General features: G+C 44.9%; 3 protein-coding genes across 5 annotated transcripts; 1 reads left to right on the forward strand and 2 right to left on the reverse strand.

Moving 5' to 3' along the window:
* Positions 1 to 736: 736 nt before the first annotated feature.
* Positions 737 to 9,435, reverse strand: ERLEC1 (endoplasmic reticulum lectin 1). Its single transcript, XM_059840590.1, has 14 exons — positions 9,115 to 9,435; positions 8,544 to 8,648; positions 8,372 to 8,452; positions 7,815 to 7,892; positions 7,206 to 7,269; positions 6,111 to 6,151; positions 4,215 to 4,438; positions 2,964 to 3,093; positions 2,489 to 2,650; positions 2,128 to 2,187; positions 1,909 to 2,033; positions 1,388 to 1,465; positions 1,128 to 1,203; positions 737 to 987 (listed from the first exon to the last, which is right to left on the reverse strand). The coding sequence occupies exons 1-14, from the start codon at positions 9,418 to 9,420 to the stop codon at positions 916 to 918; spliced, it is 1,602 nt and encodes a 533-aa protein (XP_059696573.1). The 5' UTR covers positions 9,421 to 9,435; the 3' UTR covers positions 737 to 915.
* ASB3 (ankyrin repeat and SOCS box containing 3) lies at positions 9,338 to 23,319 on the forward strand. Of its 3 annotated transcripts, none has more exons than XM_059840587.1 (10): positions 9,338 to 9,444; positions 16,484 to 16,694; positions 16,982 to 17,143; positions 17,909 to 18,021; positions 18,377 to 18,512; positions 18,711 to 18,888; positions 20,209 to 20,406; positions 21,126 to 21,377; positions 22,100 to 22,233; positions 22,803 to 23,319. In XM_059840587.1, exons 2-10 carry the CDS (start codon positions 16,490 to 16,492, stop codon positions 23,048 to 23,050), a joined length of 1,626 nt encoding a protein of 541 aa, XP_059696570.1. In that variant the 5' UTR covers positions 9,338 to 9,444; positions 16,484 to 16,489; the 3' UTR covers positions 23,051 to 23,319. The 3 variants fall into 3 exon arrangements, with proteins under 3 accessions (XP_059696570.1, XP_059696572.1, XP_059696571.1); XM_059840589.1 differs by having other exon boundaries at positions 21,126 to 21,371; XM_059840588.1 differs by having other exon boundaries at positions 9,402 to 9,491.
* CHAC2 (ChaC glutathione specific gamma-glutamylcyclotransferase 2) lies at positions 10,611 to 15,298 on the reverse strand. The gene is made up of 3 exons (XM_059840595.1): positions 15,123 to 15,298; positions 13,264 to 13,299; positions 10,611 to 12,499 (listed from the first exon to the last, which is right to left on the reverse strand). Exons 1-3 carry the CDS (start codon positions 15,255 to 15,257, stop codon positions 12,116 to 12,118), a joined length of 555 nt encoding a protein of 184 aa, XP_059696578.1. The 5' UTR covers positions 15,258 to 15,298; the 3' UTR covers positions 10,611 to 12,115.
* Positions 23,320 to 23,325: the final 6 nt, after the last annotated feature.

Genomic DNA, 23,325 nt, shown 5'->3' on the forward strand with positions numbered 1-23,325 from the left:
ACAGGGGAATATTTTGGGCATTATTTGCCCACTCATCTGCCACGAGGGTGACAGGTTCCTGCCCTGCAGCCATCAGAAATTCCTGTGCCTTGCACAAGGGCTGCAGAAAGGAGAAGTGTGGTGGGCACACGGAAGTGACCAACACGCGCCGACCGGACACTGTTGCTACAGCCCCAGACGTTCAAGGCTCTGTTGGGTGTTGGCCATTACAAACTTTTTCAAAAATATAATGTAAATCTACTTCAGATCCTCCTGTCAGCAGTATTTCAACTCATCTGGTCCCTCCCAATTTACTTCTAGGAATGTCTAGTGCCAGCAGATTAAAACTTCCCAATGTTCTTGGCGAGGTAGACACACTACAGGGAACTGGACCTGGTGGCAGGAATGATGTTCAGCAAAATAATTGTCCCTACAGTGTTAAATATAAATAAATAAACTGAATGTCCTGGGAAGCAGCCCAGAAAGAGCAGCTGAAGAGGGGTGAGGTACAGTGACAGGAGAATACAATTCCCAGCAGTCACAGTGAGGTAACATTGGTGTTGGGAGACAGCAGGAAAGCCATGAGTGGTGCTGTGGCTGCTGAGAAGGAAGTGTTGGCTTCACCTTTTCCTTCTGCTGGCAGCTGAACTCCTCCCTTGAAGCTTCAGTTATTTTTGTGCCTTTTCTGAGTTGAGTTTACACCTTAACAACGGCATCAGCGAGGGGGGAACGTGCCACACACGAGCCAGGCAGGAAGTGCAAGACAAGGTTTTAATCATTAAAAGTTTATCAATAAGCTCTTATATACACATAGTTATACACAAAGTGGTTCACGAGTCCCTCAGCTTGGAGAGCTGTGCTGGTGAGGCCTTTGTCAGCTCACAGACACTGTTCCCATGGGAATGCCAGGATTTGGCCTTGGGGGCTTTGCTGTCCTCAGTTGGGCACTGAGAGGAGCCCGTATTCATCTGCTGTATCCAGGATTTTACAGATGACTGGAGATTCCACCTGGAACAGAGAGACCAAACCATGAACTCAGCCCTGCAGGAATCTTGGGAACAGTCACTGGGAGAAAGGGGCCACCTTAAACATAATCCTGGAGTTGTGCTCTTCTACCAGCCCTGACCTCAGGGTGTGTCTGTACGTACCCCAAGGATGTATTGGCAAGAATGAGGCTCCAACATGTAAATGGTCACAGCGTGAGGGGAGTCTGATTCTTTACATCTGAAAATAGAGGAGAAATTGGGGGGTTGGTAGGCAATAAGCACACAGCGACATGTATTTCACTGCTGTCTGCAACATTTTATTAAGTTAACAGCTATGGCCTTCTGAGCCTTGTGACAACAGCAGCTTTCCCCTCTGACCCAGGAAACAGACACAAAACATCACTTTGTAAAAGTCCACTTACTTCAACTTCACAGTCACCTGCCTTGGCTTGTCTGTCAAGTCACAAACATCTCCATTTCCATAGAAATGAGACACCATCCTGCCACAAAAGATCAGAATGAAGAGTTTGGGAAGTATTAAACATAATTTTTAAGCAGTCGGTTCAGTGGTGTGATCCAGCACCTCATCATTGGTCAAGTATTTAACACACTAACAAACAGCAACAAGTATAATATACTATACTATAGATTATTATACTATCTATTACACTGCTGCTCTATATAGCTATTATTCTATTCTACAGCAATAGGTTGTATTGCAGTTACTGCAGAGGGAAAGAGTAAAGAGTTGTTCAGTGTTGAAAGGCTTTTTTCTGTGCCAATTCCCAAGTGCTGAATTCCTTATTTGTGATGTTGACTGGGGGCTAAATCTGAACATACTGCTCTTGGCTCTTGGCAGTTTATTTTATCTGTTCCTAGCCCAAATTTCACAGGGCTGGCCCTGTGTCCCAGGTGTGAGAGCAGGGCAGAGCCTGGTTGGTACCTGACTGTCTGGGTGCCATCCTCTCGCAGGTAGAAGGTCCTGGCCGCGTTCTTCCTCGACCACTCGATGTGCTCCTCCTTGCTCCACGTACCCACCACCACTGAGGTCTTGCCACTTTCCTTATCCTAAAACAGGAAAAGCTGAGCACTACACCGTGCCCAGAGGATTGTATTTTCTTAACAGGAACTTACAGGAACTAAGAGAACTCTCTGAACACACCTCGTGGTACTGGTGGACGTATTTGCCGTAGCAGAATTCGTATTTCCACCAGCCAACGCCCTGGGGAGAGGAACAACCTCAGTGTTAGAAAGAACCAAACAGAACCCCTAAAACAAACAGAACCCCCCCAAAACAAACCCATCCTTTTCCCCCCAGACCCTAAACCAGCTGTTGCAGCTGTAAAACTCCATATCTGTTAGTTAATGAAAATCCTTCATGGCTAATTCTGTTACCTACTTTCATTTCACTGTCTGCTCAAATAAACTGAATTTCAACAGAAAAGTTAAAGATAAAAACTAAACAAGTAGACAAATTAGGATGTACTCCACATAGCTTTATTCCATGTGGCTTTGCTGCTCACCCCATGGAAGCAGTAGGAGCCACTGAGGAATTCCTTGATGAGCTGCTCATCGGTCAGTTTGGAGATGTGGGTTGTCCCCACCGTTAACAGCTGGTGGCTCCCAACAGCCACAGGCTTGTGGATGGAAGAGAATTTCTCTTCCTTCGTTGAAGGCATTTCTTCCTGCAATTAAAGGATACAATTAAGTCCCCTACAAAGTCTTACAAGTTATATGAAGTTACTGAACACTGAATTGGGTTGGCTGTTTTGGGCAATTTTAGCTGAAAGAAAGAAAATTCCAGTCAAAATCTTCACACATTTGTGAACTGAAGGGTACAAAGGCTACAAAAATTTAAATCAGGAGCCCACACTTGCTTTATTTTCCTTCCAAACAGGGTGAGTTACAGATGGCTTCAACAAGCTTAAAGACCAATGAAAGACTGACATCATCTTACAAAATGTCTTAAAGATGGAAAGTAAAAGAAACAAATCCTACCTCCTTAACCCTCCTAAAAGGCATCTTCAGCATTTCCTGCTGTTTCTCCAGCTGTTCCAGGTTGTGGGGTTTAAGTGGGGATCCTGGCAGGGACTGGCAGAAGATGTCATTCACAGGGGAAGCCCTGAACCTGCCCAGCAAGGTAAGAACATGTCACTGTTACACCTTCAAGTACAGGAATCAGTTCAGTGCTCTGAGCTTCTGGATCTGCTGCTGCTCAGGTGGTGCAGGTGCATCCTGGATGAGATGCAGGGTGTACAGGGAAAGCCCCAGAGGCTGAGGCACTGCTCAGGGCTGTTTTGGGAACACACAACAGGAAAAAAGGTGCACTGAACTTGGAATTTGGGTTGTGATTCCTGTGATGTCAGTGGGCAGCATTCCCAGGCTGCCACCTCCACCTTTCCTTTTTTACCAAGGTGACGCAAGGGGGGAATGATGATCCTGTGTGTTTATTTTCAGTGTTTCCAGCTGGTGGCCAGGAACCCTTTGGAAGGAGGCAGCAGCTCCAGGTTTTATCCTTATCAAGCAACAGAACAATTTCCCTGTGCACTTTCTATGCTTTTTTCCTACTGCTACAGAGGCTTAAAAGACTCACACATTAAACAGATAACAGTGCTACAGATAAGAGCAGCAGATAACAGAGTATGACCAAACCCATCCACATGAGAAAATTTACAGTGGATACCAAACCTTAAAAATGTTTTTAGCACTTAGTAACCCCAACTGCCATGTGTTTACAGAATGCAGGATTTTGCCTTCAGACCTTGTGGCCTGTTTCAGATCCCTGATTAAATACTCACTTATTCCAACATCTGTGTAAATCCAGGAATCCTGTCCATTATCCCCCCTTGTCTGTATAGCACATTCTCTTTGCAGTTCTTTACACCCCTTGGAAGGTCCAAAGACTCAGGGAGTCCCTCAGATACGTGGAAGGGGAGGAAACAAGAAGCCTACACTTCATTTCAGGGAAGTGTAGGCTTCAGGGAAGGGGAGGAAACAAGAAGCCTACACTTCATTTTTGGAAAACAACACAGAAATTGTGAATCCTCCATAAGGAAATGGCTTTTAGAGAGCTCCTCGTGTTGGCAGGAGCTAAAGTCAAGGTCAAGGTTATGGCTGGAGAAGATACTTTTTTGTTTTATAGACTTTTAAAGTGTACACACATGGTAGCTGCAGTCTTCAAATACCATGAAGATGATCCCTCAAGACATCCCAAACTAAGAGCAGACAGAAGTGCTCAGGGCACTGTACCTGTACTTGGGGTGGTTGCAGAGCAGCGGGGTCAGGATCACCACCTCGTACTCACAGGTGGTGACTTCTGCCACGGACAGGATCTCGTGCTTGGCCTCGGGGTGGCAGATGTACATCACTGTGCTGGACCTGGGCAGGTTCTGCCTCAGGCTGCAGGGAGTGCCATTGCCCAGCTCCACGGGGTAGTAGGGCGTCATCTGCCCTTCAATGTTCTTTGTGGGGATCTGCGTGAGGGAAAGGAACAGGTCATAACCACAGCAGAGCTCCTGAGACTCCTCTGAAACAAAAATGTTATTCCTGTGTGCAGAGCCAGCATTACCAGGTTAAAATCAGACCCTGTGTGGCTCCTCAGTGTTTCTGAAACATCCAGACCTGTCCTGGTTTCAACCCAAACTGGGTCTGCTAGGCTCATCACCTGCAGCACCAGGCCCTAAAGAATCCCAAAAAAAAACCCCTGCAAAGTCACCCTGGCACCTGTACTACATCTCAGCATTCCCAGCCCAGCCTGTTCCTTATCCAGAGGATCCCACAAGCACCGGTGGGTGTGGCTAAAAAAGTTAATGGTGTATACAGTGTAAATCTCACTTTGTCACACCTTCCAGGCTGCTCCCTCCAGGTATGTTCCTTCCTGTTTCATCCAGCTTCCTCTTTATCACATAAATTCCCTAAAGTGGTCAATCTCTATCCTGGAATTAGCTGGAGTTCCTGCCTTCCCAAAGTGCCCAAACCCACAAACTGACTCTTTTTTACCCGTGTTGCTTGAGGTGCTGAAGGTTTTCAGTGCTGAACAGGCAGGGGTCTGTGCTAAAAGACAGAGGTGTTTTCTGGGGTCAGGACACTCCAGGGATCCAGGACCTTTCTGCCCCTCACCTGCTCTGGCTTTCAAGCCACGTCACCCTGTCCCAGGCCACTGACTCCTCCCAGAAACTGCTCCACCACGAGCGAAGACATGCACGAGATTAGGGAACCAACATGCCCTTGCCTGATAAGGGATTCCAGGAAATCCTGACATGGCAAGTGCATCATAAATACTGCCCAAGAAGAAGGCAATAAAAGACTTAGTTTCCTCTGAAGCTGAAGGAAAAAAAGCTGCACTGCAAAACACTTTGTTTTCTTGGCTTTCCAAGAGGCACAGCTGCCACTGCCACCAGAACAGGCCACATTCTGCCCCCACATGACTTTCAAAATGCTCCTCAGGCCTGGCTGCTGCTGGGAACACTACACAACCACCACCCTGGGCCATTCCACAGAGCACAAACACAAAAACTTCATTTCAGCATGAAAATTAAGGGGAACTGGCAACAAGGTCCAACCCGCTCTCACTAATTCCAAACTCCAGCATGCTCCAGGTACTCCCATTGCTCTGCCATAGAACCAGCTGCTCAAGAGCTGAGCAGCTGGACAAGTGGGGAAGTCCTCTAAGGGGAAAGGGAAACACAGAGTATTATGGGATGGGTCAACAAGTCAGCTCCATCTCTTAGGGATTTTGTGCTGTAGGGCTTTGATAAGTGTAAGTAAGTAATTTGAGCAGCAAGACTAAATAAATTTTCTGAGCTGGGACAGATAATTAAAAGCAAGAGAAGTGCAGCTCAGGAACAGTTTCATTTCTGATATTGATTTTTGGAGGGGAATAATTACATTATCTTATCATTAGAATGGATATTAGGAAGACAATCCTCCCTGTGAGGGTGGAGAAGCCCTGGCACAGGTTGCCCAGAGAAGCTGTGGCTGCCCCATCCCTGGAAGTGTCCAAGACCAGGATGGATGAGGGACAGTGGAAGGTGTCCCTGCCCATGGTCCCCTATAAGACAAACCATTCTGGAATTCTATGATCATATATATGTAAATTGCCTCCACTATTGATGGCAGAAATTAAAACAGATGTTTTTCACTTGCCTCTTTTGCACCGTCTTTGGAATTTTCCTTCTCTTCTTGATCTAGGGAATAATTAAGAAGGAGGTAAGTTTGTGCACTTAGAAAAAAAAAAAAGGAATTTCACAGAGAAGCTTTTCTGGTTTGTGTATTTACTGGTGCTTTATCCACTACCAAGAGCCACTTGCAGGTGCAAAAGAGGAAAGAAAGGAAATAACCAGTGATCTGAGGCCCACAGCAAACAGCAAAATACACATCAGCTCATCACAAAACCACCTGGAGCTGGTAGGACAGGCCAAACCCAGCCCTGACACCAAGGCAGGGCTGCAGAACACGTCACTGCAGCTGTTTGGGAAGGGTGGGAATTGGACAGGAAACAGGCAGGTGCTTTGGAAGGAGCAGGAGCTGCCAGATAGGAAGCAGGGAAAAGACACAGGACACAATCTGCCACCTAAGCAGGAAGGGCAGAGGGTCAACAGCCTGACAGCCTCAGCTATGGTGACCTGAGGTCCCATCAGGCTTCAACATCCAGCCCCACACAAAGGGAGACTCGAATCAAACATTCTGTGCTCTGTGCAGCAGCAGCAGCAGAACGAGCCCCCCTGCAGAGAGACTGCACCCAGAAAGGCCAAACAAGGCACTTTCTGAAGCCCTGCTTCCTTCCAGGACTAAGATCCCTGACTCAGGGCTGCAGCCAAGAGATCCAGAAGTGGGATGAACAGCACTAAATCCCCCCCAAGAGATTGCAGCATGCCGGTTCATCACTTCTAGGAAAACAATGCTGTCTGCCTTTCACACGCTAGCCTAGAATGAAACAAACACCCCAGCCTAGGTGATGTTTTTCTATTCTGTTTCTGTTCTTTCCATCAAGCCTGAATGAACACAGTCTGTCTTTTGGAAGACTTCTTTCAACTAATTTACAGAAAAAAAAATGCTCCAAAACTTTTCTAAACTGCCCCTTGAGTTTGGGGCTCAGTGACCTCATTTCCACCCAAGTCCCACCCTAGGCACTTGAGTATTTCTGAGGTTCCCTAAAAAAAGGCTCTCAAACTGGTCAGACAGGAATAATTAAAACCAAAAAAATTCATTATCAGCAGAATGAAATAACCTAAAACACACCTGGTTCTGACGACGGGTTCTTCATTATCATATTCCCCAGGTAGTATTCTTGGATGTTTATTTTCTGCAATCAAAGCAAACATCAGTTACCACTTTCCAAGCTTTTTCAGGGAATTCAATGTTGCAAACAAACAAAAAAAGTTATAAAAGAAAGGCCTTATGAAATCAGGCCTGGCTCTGCTGAAGTGCCAAAGCTAGTCTGTCACTTCTGAGTGGAGATAGCTTGCAAGTTCCCATACGAAACAATTGTGAGAATAAAAGTTCATCAACACAACAATCTGCTTCTAGGGTGAAGAACAAATGGAATCTGTAACAACAAGAGATCTGTCTCATGAGAATCAGTAAAAAAGTATGTAAACTAACTAAAAATACAGAAGTTTAATAGATATGCAAAATGCCATGTACTGAGCAATGAACTAAGTGTGTATTGCCAACCAGTAAGATCTGACACAGTGCCTTCTGATAATCCTATAAAACATGTCCTGTACAGTAAAGATGCAGTTTTTCTGCATGAAGAAAATGGAATCATGGCTAAATTATTACAACTTAAGTCTGCTGGAGGAGTTAGGTAGGACAATGCCAGTGGGAAGGGGGTTGTGAGCAGCCTACCTGCCCCGTTTCCTTCTCCTCGTGGTACTGACGGATGTGTTTCCCATGGCACACCTCATAAGTCCAGTAAGATTCAATCTTAGAAATAAAATACATCAATAAGTAAAATAAATACATAAATAAATAAATAAAAGTTTTAAAATTATCTTTAGAGGTATTTACACAGCACAAAACCACCCAAATGCTGGCTTTTGCAGCAAAATGCTGGAGCACACTCAAAAACAAGAGCGCAGCGAGTGGTCTCAGTGTTGCCCAAACAAACACACCAGAGATTTCCTTGATTTTCATGCAAATAAAACAAAGGAAAAAATTTAAATTAAAAATAAAATTCCCTATTTTTAACTGCTACCACAGGAAGCCATTTATCTGAATTCTGACATCTTTAATCACACAGCAATAATAAGGCATATAATATTTGTCAGCAATATTAAGGCATAAAGTTGTAAAGACCTTGTTTCAGACTGTATTAGTATCTCATTTACTGTGTTAAAACCTTGACATGGACTGGCCTGTAACCTTTTAATTGGCATTTAATGAACAGGACAAAAGTAACATACTCTATAGGAACAGCTGCTTTGCTTAAAGAGAGGCTCCAGCAGTTCCCCTGGAGTAGGACCTTTATAGTCCTTTTCTTCTTCCTGCAACAAAAGGATATCTCATGATATTGAAACTGGCAATGTAGAGACGCAGCTGCAGTTTATATTTCCAGAATAACTCGCCCGAACTCACCTCATTGCCACTGGCTATCAATGGCAGGAGACACTTGTACTTCTCTTTATCCACAGTGGTCATGATGATATAATTGTCCTCCTTGTACAAGACACCAGTGGTCGGCTGAGAAAACAACCAACCCATGGATCAGCCAGGCAGGGGCTTTTTAATGCCACTCATCAGAAACACCCCCGAATTCCTGAGCGGTGCTCTAGAGTATTTCCTGGGATTTAACTATACCACAAGACCCGAGTTTGGTGGTTTAGCTGGCTGGGAGCTGCTTGCTGCTGCCTTCGCTTTGGACCTTCTACTTCCAGCCATTCCCTGACCTCCTACAGATGCCCGATCCCCTCCAGATTCCAGGTTTCCGAACCCCTCCACGCCCCCTCACTCCTGCTCTCCCATTTCAGACCTCTATCACAGCCCCCAGCCCCAGCCATCCCCCTTCACCCCCGGCTCTCCCCACGCCGCTTTCGGCACAGAATCCGGCGGGATTCTCTCCCAGCGGCCGGGCTCCCTCCGTGCCCCACCCGAGCCCCTCTCCGGGCGGCGCGGCCGTGCGGCCCCTCCGGCGCGGCGCGCTACGGACCAGGCTGAGCTCGGTGCCGGGCCAGTTCACCCTGAACGGGATGTCGTCGCTGAGCTGCGGCAGCGCTCGGCCGCCCTCGGCCACCGCGGCCACGGCCGCCAGGAGCCCGCAGAGCAGCGCCGGGGCCGGGCAGGGCGGCCACAGCCCGCAGCCCCTTTGTGGGGCCGGGGCCGGGCTCGGCGGCCGCAGCCCGCAGCCCCTCATGCCGGCCGGCGGCTCCGCCGAGGCCGCGCCGCGCCGCCGCCACGTCGGCTTCCGGCAGCCGCGATCAACAACCGGGGCAGCGCCCGCCGCCCGCAGCGGCATCCGGGGCAGCGCTCGCCGCCGCAGGTGAGGGGCCGGGCGGGCACGGAGCGAGCCAAGGACCGGGATGGGGGGTGAGTGAGTGATGGGAGTGAGTGAGTGAGTGAGTGAGTGAGTGAGTGAGTGAGTGAGTGAGTGAGTGAGTGAGTGAGTGAGTGAGTGAGTGAGTGAGTGAGGGAGTGAGTGAGTGAGTGAGGAGCGTGAGGGAGTGAGGAGTGTGAGGGAGTGAGGAATTTGAATGAGCCGTGTGAGGGAATGAGTGTGAGGGAGGCAGGAGCGTGAATGAGGCAATGAGTGAGCGAGGGGTAAAATGGGGGCGAGTAAGAGTGGGGGGGGAATGGGATGCGAGTAATTAACTTTGGTCATCAGTGGCAGCGCTAAGGGTTCAACATAAGCAACAGGGATGAGGTTATGAGTGTAGAAGAGCCCTTCAAGGGCTCCTCTGTGTGTTTCTCTATACACCCGTGTGTATATATATATGTGTGTGTATCTATACACCTGAGAACCCAAGGGGGCCAGCAGTCTTCACATCAGAGCAGGTTAGGCCAGTCCCATCTGATCCATGGGAAACACGGAGCAGATGAATAATTGAAGGAAAGACAGGAAATTAATTGACCATGCTACAGAGAATCCCCTTATTACAGAGTCTTGGAGTTATTCCGGTTGGAAAATACCTTGGAGATGATGGAGTCCAACCCTTAAATCTGGATTTCCCTCTCCCTCCTCTCTGCATTACCTTCTGTAAATAGTCATGGATGTGCCTGTTGTTTCCCCAAACACTGTTTGAGAACAGGTTTAGCAGTGGCTTTGTGTGCGTGGTTGTGTAGTGAAGCCTACAGATCTAAAATCTGTATTTGCATAAATAGAGAGTGAGTTTAACCAGTCAGAAAAAAAATGAAGCCTAAATGGCATAAATTTTTTAAGGTGGCAGATCTGGGAGGCTTTTGGTAGGGACCAAAGCTGGGGGCAGAGCAGTGTCTTTAATCCCACACAGCAAGAGCAAATATATCTATTTATATTTCCCATGCATAAATTAATTCCTAATGTGCCACGGTTTATAGCAGCCCCTGTGTGTTGTTTGTCACTCTCAGCCCCAACAGCAATGTTATAGTGAGGCAAAATGAACACACCCCTTGATGTCCACCCTCACAGACACACTTTAAACATAACATTTCTGGAAATTTCCAACCCTGTTAGTCATTGTAATGCATTTTTATTGCACTGAAGTCGTACACAGGAACGTGTATTATTGCAATGGTTTATGCAATTAGGAAGCAAAGAACCAACAAAGCCTTGGAGGCAAAGACAGAGAATGTGGAGCTACACAAAATCACAGTACTTAAATAATTAGCATTTTAAAGGGGGAATCAGCCCTGATGGTTCTGGATCCCCTGCCCTCTTTTGAGGATAAGTCTTTGAGGAAAGAATTTTTAAATTAAAAAGAATTTTCAAGAAAGCAGAGAATGCCATTGTACACTTTTACCTTCACAAATCGAAACCAGGAAGATGTAAAGAACAGAAAGGGTCAACCTTTTTGGGGGAAAAAACACACTTTTTTTGCAATTACTTATGCAGAATCCAGGCTTCCAGGCTGCTATTAAACACTTACACATTCCCTGGATGGGAAAACAGGATGTTATGTGGTGTTTGAAACAGGACCTTTTATATTAAGATATAAAAATACACTCGGTTAAAAGTTAATAAAAATAAAATAGTTTTGGGGAGCAAGACAAGTCCATGTTGGGACGGATTGCATCAGGAATCCTACCAGCCTAAACTGGGGCCTTCCCAACCCTCGGGATGTCCATACTGGAGAGAGGGTTCCTCCCTTAATTTTCCCTCTGGGAACCTCCCAGAGGGTTCTTTCCCTTTCTGTTGGTGAATCCCTGAAACTAAAATCTGTCCTTGCAGCTGGGATTTTCGAAGAGATGGGGGCCACAACAGCACCTGAAGTAAGAGAGATGAAAGTTTCTCTTCTTGCTGTGTTGTGACTTCAAGTCATGCTCTCAGTTAATTTTAGTATTTTGGGGTTCTTCTGTATATTAGGATTAAGAATTAAAATGAGGCACTGATAGGTTATGGCTTGTTTGAGTCAGAGTGCCCAGAGCTTTGGTTTTCAGCGCTTGACATCAGCAGCCAAGGGAAGGAATTATCTCCTTTACAATAAAATGGTTTATCCTCTGCATTTCAGGATAAATTAACATAGAAAGGGTGAGATGACTAATTCATGGCGTAACTTTATTTCAGAGGAGTTGAATGTTGATATAGATGTGCTACTGCAGAATTTGGGCCAACCACTTAAAATTCCTGCCCTGTGGTCTGGGATCAGAACAAACTATCACTTAAATCTAGGGAACTTGTCTCTGCATGCCGATTTTGACCTCAAAAATACTCTAAAGATTTATTTTAAACCTGAAATAATAATAAAACATAAAGAGAAGTTTAAGTGGTTGTCTTGAGGTGTAGTCTTTGGATGAAAAGCTGAGATACCAAATTCAAACTTAGAAGACTATTGTTGCTCTCCTTTCTTGAGAAAGAATCAAAGAACGATTGTGGCAGTTTTAAGTAACCAACTCCTATTCTGAATGCAGCATTAATTAAGATATGCAGTACTAATTAGGACAGCACAATACAGAGGAGCATTCCTCCCAGGGGCCAAAAGCCCTCCTCTGACGCCAGAACCTGTTACGAGGTCACTTCACAGACAGTTCAGATTTTGGTGCTTGTTCAAGAGCTCCTTGACCAGTGTCTCTAAGGAGAAGAGGTGCTCGTCCACATCCTCGGGCACGAGGTTCCTGATGGAGTTGGCCAGCTCAAAGAGGTACTCGGTGTTCCTGCCGCTGGGCCCGGCGGCGCCCAGGATCTGGCGCGCGATGTCCTCGAGCGGCGCGGGGCCCAGGTAGTTGGGGTTGTCGCGGGTGCCGATGTAGAGCAGCACGTCGAAGGGCTGCACCGACGGGTCCTTCGGGTAGAAAATCACCGTGGTGGTCCTGTAGCCGCCCTTCTCCCGGAAATCCAGGTAGGCCTTCACTTCTCCTTCCTTCCCGGCTGGCAGTCTGTAGGCGACGCCCCACACGCAGCCCTGGCCGAGGAGAGTTGGTCAGAGGGATACTCGGGGATCACTGCATTTAGGCAAAGCTTTCAGGGAACTGATTTCCTGCCCTTCTGCTGCTTTCTGCACGGTTTGTAAGTGTCCCAGAGCAAAAGGGCTGCTTTATTCAGGCAGTTATCAGTGATCATCCTCTTTCTGCTAAGGCTGAGGTTCTCCTAACGGAGCAACTTCTTGTTTTGTTAATCTTTGGAGTGGTAAATAGCCTCGGTACAGGCCACTAAGGAGCTGGCAAAAAGGACACAGAGTTTCTCCCTGACCTCATAAAAATTATGTCTGAAAATGGCAAATTTATCAGGTCCCTTGTGTTTAGTGATGGTTTGGCAAGGACCTGAGGGCCACCTACACCTGTTACACACCTGAACTGGTGTGGTGTGCTGAGATACCTTCACAATCTGGTCAAACCTTCTGAGGCTGAAATTAAAGCAATAACTTTTATCACTCAATGCTGATATCAAATCCTGTATGTTTGATACATCTTTCTATCGAATTCTACATCTCCCAACTGGATAGCCAAAGTGACTATTCCAGAATATACTTTAACATATCCCTGTGGTAATAACAGACCCAAACTACTTCCAGTTTATACTGATTATTTGAAACAGTCAAGAGTCATTGGTGTCACTCTGGGAAACACTGAGAACTTTTCCCTTAAGATAAGACAGTTATCTTCTCGTAGAAAAGCAAAAATTAATGAGTGGAAATGCAACAGGACATTTTGTACAACAGTACTGTACCTCAGCATCTTCAACCAGGGTCACAACTCTTCCAGGCTAAAATTTAAAAGACAAAATCATAATTTAGTCAGAGGCTTTTGCCCTAAATCACGAGCAAAACCAAACGAAAATAAGAAAAAAAACAAGGAACAGGAATGAAATGCTCAGAGAACAATTCCAGTAAAGTCCAGATCCAGTGTAAGTATTTTCAGAGAGTAGCTTTGGACGTGTATTAGATAAACAACATGATAAATTCTGGGTTGGCAGCACCTGTGACACAAAAATTAAAGGCAGTCAGAAACTGGGAGGGTTTGAATTGCTTTACATGTGCTGTCCAGACTGGAATTTAAAAGTGACAATTAATTAACAATACAATAACAGTGATAATTAAGAGTTTCATTAATGTAAAACTGTCTTCAAGTAGCCCTTGGAGCCTCACTGAACTGAGGGAGGATACCTTCCAAATGGCTTGTTTTCCCCAGGAAGTTGATTCTTGTAGGAAAAAGTAAGAAGCCAGTTTGTAAATACTGGAAATAAAATAGTTGAAGTTTGTTGTATAAAACTTTAAAACATAAACCCCTATGTTGAACGACATCTGCAGTTTAAAATTGCTGCTTTTGGCACCAAATTAGTTCTCTCCCAGCGTGAGCAATTTATTCCTGACCTGACTGATAAAATAAGGCAACAAAGCTACATGAACACTAAATGACTCCTGTTTCCTGAGGAGAAATGAGTCTGTTCCCATGGTACACCAAAGATAACTCTGGTGTTCCTTTTGGATTGTTTTTATGGAAAAACTGATAGTCATTGATAGTTCTCTGACTTGTGCACTCGCAATGGGTCACGAAGATTTTTTGTGAATTATGGATTAAAGAGACATTCTGTGGTGGATGGAAATCAACCTTCTTGTCCTTGATAGGAATGTCTGTAACTGTAGCCTAAATTCATTAAATTTCATTTAAGTCTGATTTGATTTAATATGAAGGGCAGTACTGAGGAGGACTTCATGTTCAGGTGGGCTGTGTGAAGGAAGAAGGATCTGTTTGCCTAAGGAAGGACAGGATATTTACTTAATTGCTTGCAGAGTCCTTGTCTTGCCTGGAACTACCCAAAACAAACATGAAGAAACAAATTACTAAATACTTATTGATCAGAGGAATTAATTACTGTTTGTACTACTGGGAATAATCCTCTGAAAACATTTTTAAAACACAGCTAACAACTATTTTGCTGTATATTTGTAAGAACTGTTTTTTCCTCATTGTGTGTCAGTGGTGGCTCAAGCTGTGTTCTTTGAGCTCTGTGCAGGTTATTTTATGGTGTTTGATATTCCAACGAGTGTTGTTTCATCTGGAACCTTCCACATAGCAAGATGAATTCTTTAAAATAATCCTGATGATTTTTCTCTCTTAAAGCCGCCTCAGGTTTTACAGTGGAGTTACCTGGGTGCAAGGTTATACCTTATCCCCGTGGCTTAAAAACACATGACATTGGGAATGTTCGCTTGGAATTATAGTTTCTTTTTCTCGCTGTTTTTTTTTTTTCCCCTTTTCCAAACGGTGAAGAAATTTAGAACTTCAAGTATTTCCTAACCCATGAATTTTCACCTGACAGTAAAATCAGTTCAAACATAGCCGGGGGTGACTTGCATCAGTAACTCTGGCTTTTCCTATTCCCTGTGCACAGCCCTTCACCCGCCCCTCACCGAGGGCATTTCACGCTCTGAATGACAAATGCGGGCATTTCTGGGCCCTCTTTAAGGCTGTTCGTGGGTTGTGTCGCTGTGTTTCTGTGCAGCCCCGGCGGGCGGCTCCGGCCGCAGGGCAGGGCCCGAAGCCGGGCCCGACGCGCCGGCCGCGCTCCCCCCGGCCCCGGCTCACCTTGCCCGGCACGCCGCGGTGGTCCGTGCTGCCCTGCCAGAAGCGCCGGCTGTAGCCGCGGACGCGCCCCACCAGCTTCTCCTGGTAGGGGAAATCCACCTTCCAGATGAGGGAGCCGTAGCCGAACACCCACATGGCGGCCGGCCCGGCGGGGCCTGCGCAGAGCCGCGGGGCGGCCCCGGCCGGAGGCGGCGGCTCTGGGGCGACCGCGGGGCCGGCGCTGTGGAGGCGCCCCGGGAGACGTTCCTCGGCCCGGACAGCCTCCGCCACAGCCACAGACAGTCTTCCCCAAAACCCACCGGCGATCACATCCCAAACCCACAAGCGACTTCCCCCAAGAATCTGCCTCGCCCCCCAGTCCTGCAAGCAACCGCATCCCCCCGAACAATCAGCTCGCCCCGAAGCCCCCAACCATCTCTGCCCTCAAACCCCACAAAGAACCACCCCTTAACCCCATAAACAACCATCTCTCCTCCAGCTCAACCTCCCCTTAAATCCCCAAACAACCACTTCACCTCAAACCTCAACCATCTCCCCTGAAAACCCCCAAACGACCTTCCCCAGCCCACCCCAGGTGTGAAAAATGCGTATTTTATTATTGGCTTCTCGCAAATATTAAAATGAATATTATATGTGTTGTGTTAGAAAGTAATGCTATATTAATTCTCTTAAGTAGTGTGTTAAATATAGTTTTAGGTTTTACATAATGTTAAAATAGAAACTATGCTATGTAGGATACTTTTTTCCTAAAGAAAGGACTCTCACTGAGATAGCAGCCACAGGACATCTAAATCTTTCAGAGAAAGAGAATTTATTGCTCCATTATCAGAACAAACGAACTTCTTCCTGCCTCACTCAGGCTTGAAGGCGCCGTTTAGGATTCAGAGGAAGAAGTTGACAATGACCAGTCATAATCCTGTATTTGAATGGAATTTATGCATCATGTATGAGATGTATGAACATGCAACAGATTATTGTTTTTAAGGGCTAATCCTCTGTTAACGTGAGTCCTTTTTCAGGCTTATTTTGCCCAGAAAAGGGTACCCAGACGTACTTAACTCTTTCTTTCTATTGTCTCATATTGTCCTAATTCAAATTGTCCAAATTATTATTACTCTAATTGTATTACTATTTTAATAACCATTTTATTACTATTAAACTTTTAAAAAATTTTAAAAACAAGTGATTGGCATTTTTCACACCAGGCAATTCCCTCTCCCTAAGCCCCTCAAACCACCCTCTCCCTACAAACCAAACCAAATCCTCTGCAAAACAAACAAAACCCCCCTCATATCTATATTGTACCAACACACATCTCTCTTTTTTTTTTTGTCCCCTCTACTCCTTTCCTCCTGCTGCAGAGTTCCATGCCAGGGATGGATTTCACAGAAGCCTATTCGGACCGGTGCTCGGCCGTGGGCCTTGCAGCCAGAGAAGGGAACGTGGAGATTCTGAGGGAGTTGATCAGTCGGGGATACAGCATCGATGTCCCGGATAACAGGAGGTGGTTGCCCATCCATGAAGCGGCAGCACACAATTCCAGTGAGTGCCTGAAGCTCCTCATTGATACAGGTAAGGAAAACCTAATGGGAAATAGTGTGGTTTTGTGCTAAATTTCCCTGTTGTAGAAAATACAAGTTGCATAGATTTATCCTATTCTTGTTTGGGGATTTTCTGTGTGGGGTAAGTAGAAGTTGACACATTGCAGTTCATGGGTGATACTTGAAGTGATAACAGCATATTCATGGTGTTCCGTAGGCCACATAGCTCAAATAACTCTGTTATTTTCTATAAATGATTGTATTTTGTAATTCACTGCCAAATATCCCTTTTTTTCCCCTCATTATGCTCCTCTGCAGCTCCAGCTGACGACTACATCCACTCGAGGACATTTGAAGGGTTGTGTGCTCTGCACCTCTCGGCCCGGCACGGCTCTGTGGAATGTCTCCGGGTTCTCCTGGAAGCTGGGGCTGACCTGGACAATGTCACCACCGAATCTGCCACCACCCCACTCTTCCTAGGTGACACGAGCTTTCCTCAAGTCCCAGAGTTTGAACTCACCAGTTAAAACTCAAATTTCTCCAAGTTTAAACTCACTGGAGTTTCTTACTTGCCTGCCATGTTGCATCTTTTTGTAGCCCTAAATAACCAGGCTTTAGACTCAGAGGTGTGGAAATAAGCTCTTGTTTATGGGTAAATCTGCTTCAGACAGGGTTTTAAAACAAAATTAAAAGGAAACTGGTTTTCTTCATCAAGCACAAAAAAGTTTTAGGAGGTTCAGGATTACATCTGTATGAGGCTATTTCAAAGCCTTTTTGATTTTTACAATTCCTTTCTAATTCTTATGTAAAAATACTTATTTTTGACATTCCTAGTTTGGCAATTAAGGTCCATTATTTTAGCATTTTTTCTGTTACTTATGTTTGACTTAATTGAATGCTTAAAACCTCTGTTACGGTGAATCCTGAGGGTCTAAATCATCTGATTAAATACATTTATTGGTTTACTTGCCTCTCTGCCCAGACATCATGTGTGCCATGTTACCTTTGTTTCCAAGTCTTTTCCAAGTTTGGGGGAATTTGGCATCATTGCCATTTCCCAACATTTTTTTGGGGATCTAAATATAAAATGCAAACAAGTATATAATGGGCAGGTTTAAAGGAATTGTGATTATAGTTTCAGGAAGTTGGCAGTGAGACATTTTGAGCTTTTAAATCCAAATACATAAATTATTTCTTTTTCAAATCATTCAATAATTTTTTTTTGTTTATTATGTTCTATGGAAGCTGTTGAAAATAAACATACAGAGGTTGTCAAGTTCCTGCTCCAACACGGAGCAAATATTGAAGGTTCTCATTCTTGGTCTGGATGGAATTCTTTGCACCAAGCTTCCTTTCAGGTAACCTGTGAGCACATCATGTAATTTTGGTGAAACTGGTGTATTCTGGGGGATAATTATTTATTTATTAATTATTGCATTTTTGTTTCCTAGCCTACCCTAGCAGGCATAAGCTTGTCCTTAAAAATGTGTTGGCTTAATGGTTCTAACACATACAAATGACTTTATCATGTAAATGAGCAAAAGTGATCAATTTGAACTAGCCTAATTTCTTTTACCATTAATTTTTAAGTGCATCTTCAGAATATTGACTATACTGTGGGTTTTATTATTTCTATCTGGAGCATGTGGGGAAAAAAGGGTTGTGTGATTTCCTCACTTTCCTGCTGGTTGAGAATAAAAACATTGCTTTCAGGGTTCCACTGACATAATGCAAATGCTCCTGGAGAAAGGGGCCAGCAAGGACTGTCGTGATGACTTTGGAATCACCCCTCTGTTTGTGGCTGCTCAGTATGGCCAGCTGGAGAGTCTGCGCCTGCTTCTGTCCCACGGTAACCACCGCCCTCCACCTCCCTGGCCACGCTCCCAGCAGCTCCCACTGAGTGCAGTTGGAGCTCTCCTCCTGCATGTGGTCATTTCAAATGCTAGAGGTTTTATTTCCTTATTGCTGAGGGGAACTTGCTGAATTTGAAGCCACCCTGTGAAGGATAATGACTGATGGAGGTGACTTTGGTTTTGTCTTGTGTCAGGTGCAGATGTCAACTGCCAGGCCAAGGACAGGGCCACTCCCCTGCTGATTGCTGCTCAGGAGGGACACCTGGATTGTGTGAAGCTGCTGCTGACTGCAGGGGCAGACCCAAACCTCTACTGCAACGAGGATAACTGGCAGTTACCCATCCATGCAGCAGCTGAGATGGGCCATGCAAAGTAGGTGGTTGCAGAGGCATTCAGACAGAAGGTCCTGGTCACACAAATCTGATCCCCAAAGGAGGAAGTTCAACCCTAAAAGGGAGGAAAATTGAGTGTTCAAACTGGTCTGTAGTTTAGAAGTTCTGATTATTTTTGTATTTTAAATGTCTCTTCGTAGTTTCTTCCACACTGACAGGGAATAGGTTTAGATGAAATATTAGGGAAAAATGCTTTCCTGTGAGGGTGGTGAGGCCCTGGCACAGGTTTGCCAGAGAAGCTGTGGCTGTGCCGCCCCTGGAAGTGTTCCAGGCCAGGCTGCATGGAGCTTGGAGCAACCTGGGATAGGGGAAGTGTTGCTGCCCATTGCAAGGGGTAGAACTGGATCACCTTGAAGGTCCCTTCCAACCCCACCCATTCTATGATTATATGATTTTTAATTCAGCATCTAACCTGGGTTTGATCCATAACCTAATGAATTTAGAGGGTTTTTCAAGGTGCTGAACCAGATATCAATTCACTCCATGGCCATTTAACTTTTCCATTTAAAAATGCAAATAACTGTGTTATACATTATACATGACTTGAACAGCTGCTAATTAGAATTCTATATTAAGTAGCAGAAGTAATTATATGCAAATATTGAATTAGCTGGACAGCCAGAAAAATCAAAGCCACAAAACCAGTTTCTTTAATCTTTCCAGAGATGCATTTGCAGCTTTGCCCAATTTCAGATATGCAAGTCAGTTCCACAGCAGTGAGCCAAGAGTGGAAGGAAGTTTTGGGAGTAGACCATTGGGGAGAAGGATCTCTGAGGAACTCCGTGATTCACTTAAATATATAAGTGATGTACAGCACTTAAAGATATAAGTGATGATACATCACTGGCAACTCTTATGCAGCACCAGTAAGTTCCAGCAGCAGAGGAACTGGTGTTTGTCACTAGTGTGATGTGGCCTGGAGTGTGAGCTGTAAACAGAAAGATTTTTCTGTTTCACAGAACTAAGAATTTGTTTCATTTGCAACTCACATTTACAGTTTGCCTCCAAACTTCCTTGGAGTCGGGATTTAATGTGCAGTAGTGTTCTGTTGCTGTAAAAAGAGTTGCTGGGTAATAGGAAGTAGCTTGGTTTGGTTTAAAATACTTCTTTCCAGCCCAAATCCATCCCAAAGCACATCATTTGCCCGGGCTCTGTGTATGGAATTATAAAGCTGCAAATTCAAGAGCGAAAAAACACAATTTTTTTCCAAAGCTGCAATGACCCTGTGAAAAAAATGGCTGTGTGCTTAAGATTAATCATTGCAATGAGATCAGAAAGCAGTGGTTCTGAACATCTGCAGGATACTGGAGCTGCTGATTCCAGTCACTGACCGGGTCTGTGACAAGGGTGAGGGCAAAGTGAGCCCCGTCTATTCCGCGCTGTACGGCGGGGACGGCGAGTGCCTGGAGATGCTGCTCAAGCAGGGCTTCAGCCCAGATGCTCAGGAGTGCCTGGACTTTGGCTGCAGGTCCCCCATGTGCATGATCTTCCAAAAGCAGTAAGCAAACCTCTTCTATTTTGGAGTTATTCATAGTCATATTTGCTTTAATGAACTTGCTTTAAACGTGTAGTTTCCCACCTTCTTCCCTCAACTGCTGTCTAGCATCTAATATTTTTCCAGAATTCCAGTGTGTTCCCCCTTTTCAGATACTCCTCATTATTCCCATTTCCTTGGGAATATTGATGTGAAGCCCTGGAGTGTGACTCACATGCTGCACTAAGGAAAACGTCTTCAAAAATGGCTTTTGAATCCTCTCAGATTTTAACAGATTATTTCTTTGTACATGGATTGAAATTTATTTATAGAGTATTTATAATTTATTTATGGCTGCCATTTAAATTAACGAGGTTTATTAGTAGTGAATTTAGTTTGTGGCCTGCTCCTAGGAAGCTGCCTTTAAAAATCCTTGGACACCATTTTTCCCTTTTTGTCCTGGTGTTGCTTTATAAGAAAAAATTTAGGAAGGGATGCAGAGCAGGTGATTGGTCTGTGAACGAGGCAGGTAACACATGTCACCACTTCTGTGGAGTAATGTGCCTTCTAATTACTAAAAGGCAGCACCAGTCACAGCCTCAGTCCTTTCCCTATTGGGGGTAATGATTAAAGGATTTTAATAAAAACATTCTGAAACGTTTTATTGCAGACAGACGTAAAAAGCAGTGGGTGCTTTCTGAGGCAAAGCTCACGGGATGCCCTGTTCCTTCTCCTGCTCACAGGTATTACCAGTTCATTGATGTCCTTCTGAAATATGGCATCACCCTGCGTGGCATCAACCTGGCTCACTGCCTGTGCCATAAGAAGTTTGCTCTGTTCCGGCGCTTCCTGAGGTTCGGCTGTTCCCTGCCCTCGGAGGAGGAATTAACAGACTTCATCCTCTACAGCAGGACGGTGCAGAAGGAATACAAGGAATGGCTGCCCTTCCTGCTCCTGGCTGGCTTCAACCCCGTGAATTTCATGTGCAGGTTCTGGTAAAGCAGGAGCCTTGTCTTTATTTACTTAAACATCCCATGCTAATGTGCAAAGCTGCTACAGGATGGCCCTTGATAATCTGTTGCCACCATCAGGAACAGGAGGGGTTGTGGAAAGTCTGAAATAAATCATTCACACGTCATGTCTGGAGGCAGTAAAACAATTTTCTTTAGGAAGAAAGCCAGATTGGAAATTGCCTTTCTGTAGGGTAGCAATAAAGCATCACTTCCCAAATTTACATTGAACATCTCTACCTAACCCCCAAATTCAGCTGCAAATTGTGTGTGTGATACTTTAATACAGCCACGGTAAGAAGAAATTTTAATGGGAGAAATAGGTAGGAGGGATGGGAAACAAATGGGAAGTGAAGCTGGGCCAAGGCTGGGAGGAGAGGAAACGGATACAGTTTGAGACTGTTTTGTTTAACACAATGTGGCAAAAGTTCCTGTCAGATCTTTTTTATTATTATTATTATTATTGAAGTTTTTCCACATATAAACAACAGCTTGGTGATGTTTTATATTTAATTGGGCACTACAGGATTAAACTTAGAGTTATGAAATGTTTGTATTTTCTGCAGGCTGTAGTAAACACACCACAAGCTTGCAACTCAGTGACTGAATGAATCTCACTGTCCTTGTATATCACATGTGTTGCTTTTTGGTCTTTTATTCTGTAATCTACTTTTAAAAGGTATTTTAGAGAAGTCTTTGTTACACAGGATTTTCTCCATGAGTGAGGATGTCCTTAATTTTGTCCTGGAGTTCATGAATTGGAGCAGACTTCCTCCAATTGTGGAGCAACACCTTTCCCAATACAAGGAGAAGTTCACTTGGACTTCCAAGAGCCATTTTGGTAAGGAATACAGGCAGGAAAATAATGTCTCCGTGTATCCAGCTTCCAGGCTGCAGATGGGGAGATTTAGGAGAGGATGACAATATGACTTAGTTGTGTTTTACTTTTCTAATTTGATTTGTATTTCCAATGAAACATCTGTCCTGTTTTGTAAGCATTGGACAGTAATTAAATACAAACCATAAAAATCAAACGTAATCAAAATGTGACCAGCCAAAAAAATTCAGTTCGTTGTACAGGAATTTTTCATAGTTCAGCCTTCAGGAAAGCATGTCATGTGTTATGTGACTGAGAAACTGCACTTAGGTGTCTTTGTTAATGATTCCTTTCAAAGAAAATTCTTCTTTAAAAGGGTCTCTAATAATTTTTAAGTTGTCCTAGTGATAATGTCATTTAATAATATTTCCTTTATAATGTTTGAAGCTAATGAGGATGTTTTTGGAGTTAAAAAAAATTGGGGTTATTTCGGGACATGGAGATTAACTTCTCTCTTTATTTCCTTTTTTATTAGTAAATATATTGGTGTAGTAAGAGCTGCTCTGTGTTTGACTTGGGGTTCCATTTTCCAGCCTTCCTTCCTTCCCTGTCCCACCTGTGCCGCCTGGAGATCCGGTCCCTGCTGGGGAGCGAGCGCCTGCGCTCGGAGCGCGTGATCCGGGAGCTGCCGCTGCCAGCCTGCCTCCAGGATTACCTGCTCTACCTGGATGTGCTGCGAGCCAACGGTGTCCCAGAGCTGCAGGATTGCCTGGAGCAGGGAGAGGAGGGAGTTCCTTCCAGTCACTCTGAGGCAGAGGACACGGAGGAGGGACAGCAGTAACACCAGTGCTCCGTGACGGCGGTGCCAGTGCCTGGACTCCACAGCCACAGGTTTTGTAATGGGAATCAGGAGACACGGGAGGAGAGCTGCTGTAAATATCTGTTCTCTTCCTGTGTAATCATTCTTTTCACGCTGTAGTTTTGTACTACATCTAGAAATTTCCTATGGGTTCTATGATTTGCTTGTTTACAATCTGTTGTAGCTTTGTAAGCGAACATTTTCTGTTTCTTTTCTAACTCTTGGGAAGTAAAATGAGCTTTTTCAGTGAACACAGC

Source organism: Haemorhous mexicanus, chromosome 3 (genome assembly GCF_027477595.1).
Source record: "Haemorhous mexicanus isolate bHaeMex1 chromosome 3, bHaeMex1.pri, whole genome shotgun sequence".
Lineage (NCBI taxonomy): Eukaryota > Metazoa > Chordata > Aves > Passeriformes > Fringillidae > Haemorhous > Haemorhous mexicanus.

Excerpts from the sequence above, each read along its gene's own strand:
- ERLEC1 (XM_059840590.1), bottom strand. The coding sequence starts at position 9,420 with ATGCCGCTGCGGGCGGCGGGCGCTGCCCCGGTTGTTGATCGCGGCTGC. Across the intron at positions 4,439-6,110 it reads CCAAAGACGGTGCAAAAGAG|ATCCCCACAAAGAACATTGA; the intron begins GCAAGTGAAAAA and ends TCCCTCACGCAG. Across the intron at positions 988-1,127 it reads CTTGCCAATACATCCTTGGG|GTGGAATCTCCAGTCATCTG; the intron begins GTACGTACAGAC and ends TCTCTGTTCCAG.
- CHAC2 (XM_059840595.1), bottom strand. The coding sequence starts at position 15,257 with ATGTGGGTGTTCGGCTACGGCTCCCTCATCTGGAAGGTGGATTTCCCC. Across the intron at positions 13,300-15,122 it reads ACCGCGGCGTGCCGGGCAAG|CCTGGAAGAGTTGTGACCCT; the intron begins GTGAGCCGGGGC and ends TTTAAATTTTAG. Across the intron at positions 12,500-13,263 it reads CCCTGGTTGAAGATGCTGAG|GGCTGCGTGTGGGGCGTCGC; the intron begins GTACAGTACTGT and ends CTCCTCGGCCAG.
- ASB3 (XM_059840587.1), top strand. The coding sequence starts at position 16,490 with ATGCCAGGGATGGATTTCACAGAAGCCTATTCGGACCGGTGCTCGGCC. Across the intron at positions 16,695-16,981 it reads GAAGCTCCTCATTGATACAG|CTCCAGCTGACGACTACATC; the intron begins GTAAGGAAAACC and ends GCTCCTCTGCAG. Across the intron at positions 22,234-22,802 it reads GACTTCCAAGAGCCATTTTG|CCTTCCTTCCTTCCCTGTCC; the intron begins GTAAGGAATACA and ends TCCATTTTCCAG.